This window comes from Tachypleus tridentatus, chromosome 1 (genome assembly GCF_004210375.1).
Source record: "Tachypleus tridentatus isolate NWPU-2018 chromosome 1, ASM421037v1, whole genome shotgun sequence".
Taxonomy (NCBI): domain Eukaryota; kingdom Metazoa; phylum Arthropoda; class Merostomata; order Xiphosura; family Limulidae; genus Tachypleus; species Tachypleus tridentatus.
Genome location: NC_134825.1, coordinates 75804881 through 75819938, shown reverse-complemented (window position 1 = coordinate 75819938; position 15058 = coordinate 75804881). Strand labels below are relative to the sequence as shown.

At 34.2% G+C, this 15058-nt stretch overlaps 1 protein-coding gene across 1 annotated transcript in view; it reads left to right on the top strand.

Annotated features, from left to right (window-relative positions):
- Positions 1 to 15058, top strand: part of LOC143232568 (pleckstrin homology domain-containing family G member 5-like) — a 74698-nt gene that overhangs the window by 45122 nt on the left and 14518 nt on the right. The window contains exon 3 of the mRNA XM_076468160.1: positions 11522 to 11613. Within this exon, the coding sequence (XP_076324275.1) occupies positions 11522 to 11613 (92 nt within the window). The remainder of the gene's footprint in view (positions 1 to 11521; positions 11614 to 15058) is intronic.

The following is a 15058-nucleotide window of genomic DNA, read 5'->3' as shown; positions in this document are numbered from 1 at the left end:
TAAAGAAGCTTGCTTGTAATCATTATTGATGTTCTGTGATGCTACTGAAGTTTGTGAATGTAACAGTGTTTTGATAGGAGTGTCTGAAGTGCGTTCTGGGACCAATCCAAAACAGATGTTTTGTATCATTTCAATATTATTTCGCTGTTTAGCACAGCACTCATATGATAACCAGGATGAAGTGGTTAAAACTCTGGTAGAACATAAGCTGGTGGCGCTCTTCAGTTCATTTACTGCTGCAACTTGATTGCATTGACGCAATTGCCAGCAATGTTATCATATTAATGTGGCTAGTGAAGTCTCGTTTTTCTATTAAAGATGATTTCCAGATATTTCGGTGTTTTTTTCTCTCCAAAAAAATAGCAGAGCCGATACAGGATTGTGATATTGTTATTTATCAGTGTATCTATTGTCGAGTCTGTAGCTTTGTCAGAAATGAAGATCATTCATGTGATACTATACCATTGCTTAAATGGTTAAGGGATGGTTGCACCTTACTTTCGATTTCAGCATAAGAATGCCATCAGCAAAGGTTAACAAACTGTTTAGATTTAGGGTTTAGATTTTGAAGAGGACTGGCAAGATTCGTAATCCTTTATGACAGACTAGCATTGGTAGTGATCCAGAGTGCAAACCCTTGCCATTAGTGTTTATATTAGTGGGATATTTGGAATTGAAGAATCCTTCTACTAGATATATATGTAGGAGTGCCTCGGATAGGAAGTTCCAGTCATGATGCTCCACGTTACGTTTAACGTTCACATGGTGATCTTGGTTTGTTTTGGAAAATTTCGGATAAGCCATCTGGAAGGTTTGTAGCTCGTAATGGTAATTGTTAAATTACTGCTATACAGTTTAACTGCAATGGTCACCTTAGCTCCTGCGTCAACATGCAGATTAAATTAAAGCCATTGAGGGTTTAGTATTAAATTAAAACCAGGGCGAGAAAGTTTAGTTTCTTGTACGAGTGTGATATCCTAAGATTAAGACATTTTCTCAAGATAGTGTTTTTCATTGCAGTAATCTATCATAATGTGAGATAGGCAAAGTATAAGTTCAAAATTAGGAAAAACTAGCATTGATAGTCCTTGAATAACTAGCTATGTGGTAAACATGAAATAAACAAATAAAATAACCTTAATGCCTAATAAGGTTGTCCTCCAGTGGCACATATGTAAGCTTAAAGATTTGTATGGGGAAAATTCAGATAGCCTATTGTGTATCTTTGCAATTTAAAACAGAATAAACCTAATAATTTTATTTTTTACTAGTTTGAAGTTCACAGAGTTATTGATAGTTTTAAGTCGGAAGTCTTGTGAATTTTAGAGTTGTCCATTTATTTCTCAAATACTTACTTAAGATAAAAGGGGAAAGCAACCTGAGTGACAATTTAAAAGTCATCTACAAGCTTATATTTCTCAGCTTGCACTTAGTTCCACCCTAAACATGTCGGCTAAGTACGTGCCACTCTTCACTCAATTCAACTTCCAGGTTTCGAAAATATGGCCCAAACGAATATTTCTATGAAAACATGGTATTACTTAACATAAATATTACTATAGCTACGTGAATTTAGGTTGTTGAGGGATTAGGCCCATCATGTAGTTTGATTATGATAATAGACGTAACCATCCGATCAATGCAATCAACTAACCTACGGCGTAGATTTTGTGTTCATATGAATACAGTTCGCGTTGTGAAGTCTATACATGTTAATTAATCATAGATAAGCTTTATTTTTATGTCTTAAGTGCTAGCCTACTTGAAAAATCGCTTATGCATAATGCTTGGTCATGATTATTTACACAATTATTATCGTGTTGTTGCTATTGTGGGAATATATCGTTTTCCAATTAGATATTTGCATTTTAAAGAACAATTTGCAATAACTGGCAGATTTATACTTAGATTAAAGTAAAAAATCTTTGAATAACTATGACGCAACAATATGGAGTTATTTTCTGAGAAAAATGATTCAGTGTGTAAATAACTGACGGTAGTATATGAAGTGTTTCAGGAATTTTACTAAAACCTAGGAAGGTTATGAACTTTCAAATTAGAAAGTAATTAATATTGGTGAATCTAGCAGTATTGTCCAGAGGTCTCAAAAGAGTATGGTATAAAACTACAGGGATAACTGTCGCCTCACGCACCGTTTGGCCTCATCTATGTCCAATTAGTCTCCCAATAATACGATCAAATAAAAAATAAAAAATTTCCACACCAACAAGATAAGGAAGGTGAAGGCCCTTGGGATCAAAGATTATACTGATTGGACTAAAGCAATGTGGAGCAGAGTGATCGTAGACTGATCAAAGCTTAACAAGTCTAATGGAAAGCACTTCGTATAACGTGTTTGAATGCAATTGTGAAGTATATGCAGGAGGATACATGTTTGGCTAGGGCGTTGGACGCTCGCATTTTGTAAAAGACATTATAAATAGCAACAAATACATTGAGATAATTGAGTCCCAATTTAAGCCAATAATTGGGGATCACCTTAATGGAGCTGACCAGTGCACATTCCAGGATGACTCTGCTGTATACCCAGAACTAAAAAGATTGGTAGTATTCATGAAGTCTATGCAGTAGACGTGAAATAAATAGCGCTCTACATATATTTAAAAGACACCTTGGGGTTTTATTTCATTGATTCGGGTGAAGGACTATCTTCAAAGGGAGAAGATCAAGACACTACACTGGTCAGGCAACAGCTCATATTTTAACCCATCAAAAAATGTAAGAGAATAAACCATGAAATATCTCACAACTGCAGGAAGCCCTAATCTGCCTATAGTTTCATGAACTTATCTTTGCCTACATTCAGTTTCTCGTGCACTTTATGTCATGCCTATAACAGAGGGTCACAAAAATACTAAAAAAAAACGGACTTTGTGACCACTGTGTGTCAATTAACTTAGTAAACCTATCTTGAAATCTAGGCTTTCTTACTCAGAGAATGTTTTAGTATTTTCCAAGTATTTATTGATCATTTGTCACATTTGGTTTGTTTAAAAAATGCACGACCCCAGTGGTACAGCGATATATCTGTGAACTTAAAACGCAAGAAACCGAGTTTCGATACTCGTGGTGGGCAGTGTACTTATATAGTCTTTTGTGTTTGACTTCAGAGAAAACACTACAAACAAAGATGCTTATATGTATTTGATGGCTGAAATATGAGTCAGCTTACACCGTACAATATCCATAATTGTTTCACACTAGTTCTTACTTTGTAACTATACAATAAGGTTTTACACCACTGTAGATATATCGTAAAATCGTGTCTCAGTCGTTACTTCCAAGTAAATCACAAATTTTAAAGTACTGGAAGTTATTCATGAACCATGGATGTACCTTAGAGATTCTTTAGTACTTAGTTTTGTGAAGAAACATTGAAGGAGTGATAAGGATTTGTTGTGAATTGACTCTAAGTGCTTCACAGTGTCGTTAGGAAAATATAAAATAACCTCTAAATGATGGTATGATTGTTGAAAAACTTAGATAAGACAATTCATTATCCACGATAGAAGCATCAACCGTTACCTATTGATTCTAGTTTGTCGTGCACAAAGAATACTAGTTTCGAGATTGAATCAGATGCTCATAGGAACAAATGAACACGTGTTAGACTTAACAATGCTGATTTTTTACGTCAGACGCTCAGTGACATACATTCTACTCATTGAAATGCACTATATAACTTGCTAGAAATGGCGCCAAGAACGCATTCAGTGGACCAATGACTTATGGAATAATATTGTTTTTACATACAAGTTGTGTCTCATTGAACAACTTATGCTTGCTGGGAGGGAATCTGGAAACCAGAGGGGTTTCATTTGTAGGCAGGAACGTGGAGCTTGACACATATGGCTGTGGCAGAAGTATTGTTTTAACAGAAATCACATCCTGTGAAATGGCACTATTATTATTACATCTTACGTTGTTTTTTGCTATCATATCTTGGTTCAATTGGCTTAAGCCAAACGATACTTAAGCTAAACCATACTAAACCAGTAGACGCATTCCTTGAAGGAAAGATTAAGTGGATGTAGTAGTCCGCATGCTTCATTGATTATACGTGAGATGCTTTTGAGAGGCGTGTCACATCTCGTCAAGTGACTCAAACGCTAAAGTTACTGGAACGCAGCTTTTCCATAAGAATAGGTCGAAGATAACTCAGTATCTTATCCGTTGCCAAGCTGACTTGTTGTCCATAGCAACGATATTCAATGTTCAAATAAAATTTAATATTTAAAAATAAACACTTTAACACGTATATCTACCAAATGCTTATTTAGAAGCGTAGGTAAATAACCAATCACTTGCGTTTCAGATCAAATAACTAGTCGTGATATACTTGACTTAAGTGAAGGTGTGACTGTAACTATGTTATAACAATGGTTCTGTCATGTAACAGTTGTATATCACAAGTTCCGACAGTTATTTTGTTGTTTTTGTTCCCAGTGCCTCAGCGATGTGCTTGAGGGCTTAAAAGACTTAAATTCGAAGTTCGGTCTTGTGAGTGATCACAGCTCAGATAATGCATTGTGCATTTTTGTGCTTAAACAGAGCGAATAAACCTTTAATTGTTCTGGACATTAAAATTAGATGTTATAATAATTTAAACCATTTAATGCTTCAATATGAAAAGAGAAAGAAGTATGTCAAATCTGTTAAATTTAACGAGTGTATAAAAACAGGAAAATTAGACAAGCATGCGCGGCAACGTTAATAACTTTGATTTGTTTGTTCAGGCGTTTCAAGAAATATAATTGTATAATGGTTTGTTTTGAATTTTGTGCAAAACTACACGAGGGCTATCTGCGCTAGCCGTCCCTAATTTAGCAGTTTAAGACTGGAGGGAAAGCAGCTAGTCATCACCACCCACCGCCAACTCTTGGGTTATTCTTTTACCAACAAATAGTGAGATTGACCGTCACATTATAACGCCCCCGCGGTTGAAAGCCCTCGAATAGCTTTGCGCAAGATTCAAAACAAACTAAGCATCAAAAGTTTATCAGGTTTTTTGAGCTTCAGATGTTGTAGCATGTTCAGTACAGTTTTAAGCAAGTTTTCTAGCAATACAGATTTCCACGTTGTACTGACTGCAAGCCTTTTGTAGGTTTTGATTTTTTTCGTTTAGTTACACGTTATACTAGTTTTTAGGTAGCCAAGTTCATATAAATATTGATTAATATTTAACATTATACCAGTTCGGTCATATGTTATCCCTATTGATCTTTTCTTTTTTTTTTTTTAACTTACAAACTCGTTCTGCAGGAAAACATATATTTCAGGGGATAAACTTTTGTTTTCTTTTGTACTTATGGATAGTACTATTATTTCTAATTTATGGTATATATTTTGTTTATTTCTAGATTAGTGTTAGAATATTTTCTTTGAGACTGATCTTGCATGTCGTCCAGAGCATTAATCGTTCTGTTAACTTCACTTTCATGTGATTAAGCAGTTGTTACACTATTACATAATGGATGCTTTGAGGGTGTGATAGTCTTATTTCAAAAAATATAAGCGAAATTTGACTTTCAAAATGGTCGTTATAAGTCCTAGTTAGATACGACCATCATGCAACCGTTAGAGCATTTTGAGTTGTGCATGCCTTATGTATGGTATTGAAATGAAGAATTATAAAACATTCTCCTCTACCAGTAGTTGAAATCTTTTTTTTTCCTTGAGTAAGGCACGTGGTGCTGAAAATCAAGCGGGAAAAGGAACGTGACTGGCCGATATTACATTTTCCCAGCATTTATTACACCTTATTGCTAGAAGTACATTGAGAATAATAAATGAAGTTTTGTCGTATATAATTAAACAGAGACTTCGAACTCTAGGTTGGATTAACATTTAGACAAAGTCCTTCAAAAGAAAATTACGTATAAAGTTTTTAAGTTAAGTCCACGTTTATATTTAAAAAACTCCATTTCATTATTACTACTCATTTCACATTAGTTTAGTTTTTTAACGCCAGAGTCACAGTATTTAATTTAGACGATTAATCTAAAGGGTGCAGTTAAAAGCAAGTTACAAAGATATATGATGTAAATATGGGCGAAATGTAATTTCACTAAAAGTATAACATGTTAGCTGTGCTGTGTTTCTTTTTTGATGTGAAACTATTATTTTCCCATCACCTTCTTATTTTCTCAACTTGAGAAACACTATACTGAGGACCGTTTGATTTTTCTTATGTCAACTCATAATTTTGAAAGTCTTCTGATTAACTGTTTTTACTCATCTTCATAGTTGTTTCTTTGCTATATTTTTAAATGAGTTAAATATTTTTTTCATTTTCTCAACTCAATGTGGAGATTCATTTTGCTTTTGGATAATTTTTGACAATCGATTAATAAGTTTTGTAGTTTTTCCTGCTTACATTTATCTTTATACATATGTTTGTTTAATTGTTTGCAATTACGTACAGAACTACACAACAGACTCCCTGATCTCTGCCCATCACGGGTATCGAAAACCGATTTGTATCGTTTTAAGTCCGCAGACATGGTATTGTGCTACTGGGGGCTATACAGAAGCTCCATGGTAAATCTGAGAATTTATAATACTAAAATATCGGGTTACGACCCATGCAATAACTTTACAATTAAAATTTATTAAACTTGCTTCTGATGTTTATTAAGAGAATTTTGTCATCTGAATATGTATTGACTTAATTTCGCTTTTTCAGAGCTTTTAAACAATGTTGTCTGCCAATCTATTTAACTTTCCCTTTTTAAAAATCTAGAACTACTTTGTTATTAAGACATTAGTTTCAAGATCCTAAGTGGATGTAGCTATTGCTTGTTTCTCTGGGAAAACATGCACTAAAAAGCAACCTAACATGTCGAACTAGTTTTTAAAACAAATATCGACAAATTATTTTAAGACTATTTTGGGCTAGGAATAGCTTTTGCTTTATGTTTAGTGTTAGGATTTAGTGTTAGGATAATGTTAGAGGTTAAAAGACATCTCTTTCCTATCTAGACTAAGTCTCTCAGGAAGGATCTTCCTTATATCTCCGCTCACTGGAGACGACAAACATATGGCACCTCCTGTACAAAAAGTAATTTTTAAGGTTACTCCACATTGCGCGACCGTGATCTGCCAGCGGGAGTAGATCACGCATAATAAAAAATACTATCCTGATAATTATTTGTGTTATTTTACCCAATATTTTCTTTCCTTGGAATGGAAACCCAGGGTACTGAAGCTCTTAAGTTGTTTTCAGTTATATTTAAACTTAACTTGTTTTCATAAGGCAGGTGTTGCATAGGTCTTTTTTCCTCCTTGTTTAATACTTACACATAGGTTAAATGAGTAATCACTATTGTCGGCTAGAGTCACTGTGTTGATTTCGATCATATTCAAAGAAAGACATAAAAACCAACTTCATAATTGCGCACATCACTAAAATTTGCCAGACTTGAAACTTTCAGTAGTAGGGCTGGCCCGCTGCAGTTCCTCTCTCCCGTCTGATCTCTTGGAGTACAGTTTACATGTATTCATGGCTAGGAGCCGATTGTTGTTAAAACTTGAGATCCAGGTCATTTCCGATATAGAAGCTCTCAGTGATCTATATTTTGTAGAAATCTTCTTCACTGAGTTTAAGGTGATCCAGCTCTCAAGCGCAAAAAAACGCGTTTTTTCCTGATATTTTTGACGATGTTAGTGACGTATTCTCGCGTTCGCTGAAATATACCCGCTGCATCTGGTTGCCTAGATCTACGTTTTAAACTCTCTTAGTAAATACAAATATGAGAAAAAAACAAAAAACAAAACATGAGATTTAGTAACAGGAACAGAATATCAGAAAAAATACCGCACTATATATGATGTATACATGACACCGAATACGAAAGCGTATTCCCTCTATGGAGCTACAGTCACACGTAATGTCACGTATGTTTCTATACAGGCGTAGAATGGACAGCTGTTTACCGATGTTGTATTAAGTTTAAGTGTCTTGCTGAAAAATGAACACTAAATATTAAATATTCTTTCATGCTGTGAAAGCGATAGGGTGCTCTGACTGTAACCATTTTATAGATGAATCTAGCCCATATTCCTGTAAAGTGTTTATCTGATTCTGTCATGTTTGAATCTTTTTTTTTTTCTAGGAAGAAGTTGGCTACTTTTCTAAGATTAGTTCTGTTGTGTTTTTTTTCTAGATGTATTTGTACAATTTTTATTTATTTATTTGATTTTTACTGCTACTGTAGGATATATTAACATAGGATACATAAGTTAACTTGATTAGAGTATATTTAGTGGCTTTAGTTTTTTGCTAGGAGCGAGACGTTTCTCTCCTGTCATTAATCTATAGTTTCATTTACTTTTTCAGTTAAAATGTTCAGGATGTATTCTGTGTATTTTTATTACTGTAGTATATTCCTAAAATATTTCCTGGTTCTTGGGTCCAATTTAAACGAAACAGATTATTTTGTATGTTGCTATTGTTTAGCCAGAAGGAGTAAGATTTGTTCCTATTCACTTACGAAGGCCAGCCTACGTTTAATAGATCGGGTCATGCTTAAAGTAGACGTGAAATCGTCTGCATGAGGATGTTTTTTTGCTCTAGTGCTGAGTTTTCTGGGACGGGGATATCCTAATAAACTGACACTGATTTAGTTAAGAAAGTATAATATCAACTACCAGGACAAAAAAGACCAAGTGCAGAGGACACCCCTGTCTAACTTCTGAGGTGATAGGATTTACCCTGGATAAGTAACTACTGACGTTCATTGTGACTTTGAAATACTGTACTTTATAACGCCAAATTGCTGCTATACTCTGATAATTTTCTCAGATCTGTTATTTTAAGTTCAATGTCAGATCATAGATGCAAGGTTAAGGCTTTAAGGGGTTGTGATCTAGTTTTATTTTATCATATTGTTAAGGTATAGAATTCGAAGACCATCTACTAGTCTAAGCAAATAAGAATCTGTTATAGTACGCCAATCTATTCTCCGTTTACTATATCTACCGCTCTGTAATCTGAGGGTCGCGGGTTCGAATCACCGTCGCTCTAAAACATGCTCGTTATTTCAGCCATGGGGGCGTTATAATGTTACAGTCAATCCCACTATTCTTTAGTAAAAGAGTAGTCGAAGAGTTGACGGTGGATGGTGATGACTAGCTGCCTTCCCTCTAGCTTTACACTGATAAATTAGGGACGGCTAGCGCAGATAGCCTTCGTGTTACTTTGCGCGAAAACAAACAAACCTTTCATTATACCAGGGCTCATCTGGCCAACTTGGATACGACAGACATAGTGGTGGACTAGGTGCTCTGCGTATCATCAGCTTCCATGAACAACATACATCACATTTCGTCTAGGCCACTAAACTTCATCAGTGAGCGAAGCGATGTTTTCAAATTGTGATATTCTTTTCTTATTTAAGAATACGTTTTAATACGTCGTAGTTTATTTTAAGTATGGACTGCATTCATATTCATCATTTGTATAACTAATAGTTGTAGCATTGTTTGTAGGTACAGCCATAAGTATATAAACAGAAAGAGAGAAAGAAAAAAATATTAGAGAAAAATAATTATATTAATTCTCAAATTGTGTTTTTTTTTACGTTACTTCATATTTCCTCATTTTAATTCGAAAAAATATATTTTACCAGATTTTGCATTCAAAATGTCTCAGTTTTGTATAGTAAATATTTGCAAACATAATATTACATTATGACATCTCTTATTATTCGGGAGATAAAAAGTTTAATGTTTTTTGCTACCATCAGTTTTATAACTATAGAGTCTCTCCTTGGATTAGTGGCAAGTTACGGACTCATAATGCAAAGATCCGTTTCACCGTGGTGGAAATAATACAAGTAGCCCTTTGACCAGTTTTGCGTTGAAACAGTGCTAACAACAAATACCTTCGGGGTGGCTTGAAACTCCATTTCAGTATTTCTCAATGTGTTACTGCTAATGTACTAAAATTGAAAATACCATGTGACTAGGAAGTAATCAGGTGTCACTTCCGGTATAGTAAACGCTGCAAGAAAACTGTTAACATCTCAAAATTGCTTGTTTCTTTTGTTGTTGTTTTTTTAATTTCGCGCAAAGCTACTCAAGGGCTATCTAAGTTAGTCGTCCCTAATTTAGCAGTGTAAGACTAGAGGGAAGGCAGCTAGTCATTTTCCCCCACCGCCATCTCTTGGGCTACTCTTTTACCAAAGAACATTGGGATTGACCGTCACATTATAACGCCCCCACAGCTGAAATAGCGAGCATGTTTGGTGCGATAGGGATTCGAACCTGCGACTCTCAAATAACAAGTCGAACGTCTTAACCCACCTGGCCATGCCGGGTCCTCAAAACTACATCGAATTTATTATTTTTAATAACAAATATATGACGTGACAAAATGATAAACACGAGGACGGTATATTATTCTCGTGTCATAATACTCTTCATATTTTTAAGATTTTTCTTTGTAGAACATAGGAACTAGTTTTTCTATAGAAAGGCCAAGGTTATTCTATCAGCCAAGTTTAATACACAAGGGTTTTATGTACTTCATTTCTGTCAGACATCATGACACACGATTATTTTCTTATAGACTGTTTAATTATTTGGATGATAGAAATATACGCAATGATTTTTTCCCAATAATTTTTAACTCAAGAATCATTAATTTGCTTATTTAGAATCGTTAAGTTGCTCAAGAAATAGAAAAAAAAATGGTAACCTATTATAACTATAACTATTATATAGTGTAGGCTTTTACTATTAATTTTCATAATCGTGTTTTTATGGTTACAATAATAAAATAATTTAACAAAACAAGAGTAATAGATTCTGGTGAAGAGACATATAGTGAAAGACAGTTAAGTTTATAGACTGCTATATAAATATTATACATTATTTATTTCCTGTTTCTCATCTACTGGTATTTATTCAGGTCTAATGACATTTGCATAATGTAAGTATTTATGGCTATTTGATGAAAATAGAATAAATTTGACGGAAAGAGCGAGTGTGACTCTTTCGAAGGCAGTAAGTGAAAAACAAACAAACTAGTGGCCATAGCTCAGGCAGTCAGCCTAGTTGATGGCTCTCATGTCCGAATACATTTTATGTATCATTTTTTTATAACTCTCTGTGAGTTGTGTGGAAGAGCTTTCACACCTTCTGCTCGTCCTCTGTAACTTCAGACCCACTATACTTGGCTACAAAGAGCTAGACTATATGAGTTCTGTAAAGTAAGCTCATAATGAACCATTCATTCATAAGACTTGTGTTCATAGAGTTTTCATAGTTTATCCAGTATACACTATTTCACGACAATCACGTAAACCTCTTTTTCTTTCAAATGAAAGCAAGTTTATTAAAACCGCATTATTTAGGTACAATTAGGCTAGATGGATACGTGAATTAAGTGTGATATCTGTGTTATTTAGGTACAACATGACTATATAGATACAAGACATAAGTGTTATGTCCTGTATCCATAACAAACTCTCTCTTATGAGTGAATATTTTTATTTAGATGTCAAGTCCAGATTATTTCAGTGTTACTGTCGATCTTCAAGACGACGCTGAATATGAGATGTTACCAGCTGTTAGAGGAGTTCCTGTGAGGTAAGAAAAACTTTTTATTCCTTGTAGCAGATTACGGTAATCCTTAAACTCAGTATTCTACGGTTTGTAGTTCAATATTCCATGGTTTATAATACAGTATCCAGGGTTTGAAACTCAGTACTCTACGGTTTGTAACTCAATACTTCACATTTTGAACTAAGTAATCCTCCGTTTGCAATTCAGTATTCTACAGTTTGTAACTCAGTATTGTTTGTTTTTTGTTTTAATTTTGCGCACAGTTACACAAGGGGTACCTGCGCTAGCTGTCCGTAATCTAGCAGTGTGAGACTAGAAGGAAGGCAGCTAGTCATTATCACCTACCGCTAACTCGTGGGCTACTCTTTTACCAACGAATAGTGGGATTGACCATCATTTCACAACGCTCCCACGACTGAAAAGGTGTAACGGACATTGTATCCCGTAACCCTCATATTACGAGTCCAGATTACTAAACATCTGGCCATGCCGGGCCACATCTTCTGAGTGAAAAAAGTAAAACATTTTGTTAATTAAAAATAACATAAAGTGTCATTTGTTTTTGTGTAAAATATCTAAGGTATTTTCTAAGACAGTCACGCTACTTACCTTATGATGAGCTTTAACAGTCGTGTCATTTTGTCACCTTCTTCTCCACGAGATGTTGGCACTGTCAATCTATCAGGCCCGTGACCTGTCATACCACCTGCGAGCGTATGCCGGGTGATTGCTTCCGGTTCCGGTCTGCTATTCATCTTTATCTTTCGATGTAAGACAACCTCTAGGCCATCTACACAGTTGATTTGTGTGAGACTTTTACTTTATAACGCTCTCACAGCTTAAAGGGCGAACATATTTGGTGTGACTGGAATTCGAACCCACGACCTTCAGATTGCGAGTCGTGTGCCCAAACCATTTGGCCATGCTGGGCTTAATTCAGTATTCCACAATTTGTAATTCAATATTCCACGGTTTATAACTCAGTATCCCACAGTCTGTAAAACAAACTGGAAATTTGTTCTCAAAATAAATAAAAATAACGATGAAAATTGGTTGAAATTCCATAAACCTTGTTATTTAGGCTAATTATTTTGAAAAATAAGATGTCTCTCGAATATCTTCAAAATGTCACTGTAAAATTCATACGATCATGTTATACTTGCAACTCCATCAACTTTATTTATACTGAAGTTATTCCTATAAAACGTTGACTCATATCAGTGTAAGTATAACAAAATGCTATTTATTACTAGCAATCAATGACATATAGATTTAGAAACGGGTTTTGCTTCTTACTGACATCATATCATTTTCTACCTTCGCCTCTTACGGTTTATTCATTTTCTCTCACATATTCTTCTTTTCTTCCCTTTCTTTCACTTGACTCCTGTCTTTGTGTTCCTTCAAACTGACTCCCTTCTTTCTGACCTTGCACCTGCTTCCTGTATATCGGATTATAGCATTTCATAACCATAGAGGGTCTTGTATTCTCTACACCAACTGAACTTAGAAACTGACTGTTGTGCTCGTCTGTTCCCCTCATTTTCTAATAACTTAAGAGTACTGAAATCCCCAATTCTTTAAAGACTGGTCAAAGGCCGGCTGCCTTCTCATATTTTCTTAACATCAAGTGAAATTACCTTGCTTTCAATTTCATACAAGACATGTGAATGTAAATGAAATGGGTACTTGAGTTTTAATTTGCTTATAGTTTTGATTTATTTTGTAACAAAATGTGTTTGAAAGTAATTAAATCTAATGAATATTGAGTTTTCACATTATTTTATGTGTTATCTGTAGTTGAATTACATTTTGAAGCATTTAAAGTAAATACCATACCTTAGCCGAGAGAGGGCGTCCTTTTATTACTTTCTTGTAAAGTGCTCACTTTAGTGATATCCGTTGAACTTGTATCTTCTTTTACGCACACGTTCACAGACACAAAGCTTTAAATCTGGAATTCTTTCAGCAGCTTTACGATTTTATTCTTGATATTCTACAACATAAAAGTTCACTTTAAAGAGATTGATCAGATTGTGTAGTCAGAATGTATGAGATTTTGTTCCAAATCTGGACAGCCTTTGTAATAAGATCTATGTCTCTCTTTCTTTTTTTTAAGGAAGATCAATATATTTATTACCAATGATCAACAATAGTTAAGCTTGATAACAACCTGAGAAAGGCATAAAAACGTTTATAAAAAACTAAGTTGGTAGTTAGCGTAAACACTTCAACTGTTGTCATAGATATATGGAGATTTGTGTTTTCTCGTAGATGCATGTTTTTGATAAATACAAGTGAGAAAGAAATAGAATACCTACAACAACGATAGGGCTTCATTAAAGTAATCTATTTCACGAACATTTACTTTACTTTGAGGCGTTTTCACGTGTAGTGGACATTAGTGATTGTACATACTTTTGTTTTCACTACACCTATCTAAAACAAACGACGATAATTGGGTTTCCTAACAATTTCTCTTTGGTTGGGAGAGGCCGTCGTACGTTACACGCTGCCTAACCTGGGTTTCATTATAAAGTGTTGAACTTTTCCAGGTAAAAACTCATTTTCTCCACAGCATACACTTTACTACCCACTTGTAGTAAGAAATTGAAAACCTTTGTAGAGACTAGTTACTTTTAAAATATCAATGTATATAAATAAGAAAATAAACGTAAATCCCGAGAGACAACGTTCGCTTTTTAGTGATTAACCTAAAAATGTTATCGTAATACTTAGAGGTGGTGGTAGAGACACGACATCTATTCTCATTTCTTGTTCTTACAACCAAAGATGTAATTTTCCAACTTGTTAACTAAGTTTCTTAATATAAACATCATTCCTAAAGATAGTTTTCTTCATGTTTAAACCGCAAAGAGGTTTTTCGATTACACAAAAAAAACGTTATATTTCTTGTGAAGATTGTAGTCATGGTAATTGTTTTAAATTTCATAAACAATAAATGCGTAATATGTGACTAGGTTTTAAAGAATGTAATGTAGGATTCTCATTGTGCATCATTTTAATTTAAAGGTTTTCATAATTATATCCAAAATTTCGTATATCCACATGCAGATTGTGTTAGATGTATAAATCTTTTTTAAAAAATACATGCTGCAACATGATAATATATCCTATAACTATTAGTTTTTTTCATACACAAATAATGGAAAGTAAGGTTAACGTATGTTTTCGCAACATTACAAAGGAATGAATTTATATTGACTTTGTAAAAAGCTAATATCAAATTATTTTTACTTATAAAGTTAACATAGCCACGATTTGAAATAACTTGGAAACGTGTTGGATTTTTAATGATACAAATGGCATACAAATAAATAAAAAAATGAGAGTTTTGTTGAAAATATCGACATTAGAATTTTAGAGTAAATCCAAAATAAGTGACGTATTTTCACAAATTAATCGATTGGCGGTATTTTTCCTTTACAAATGAAAAAGTATTGTTTTA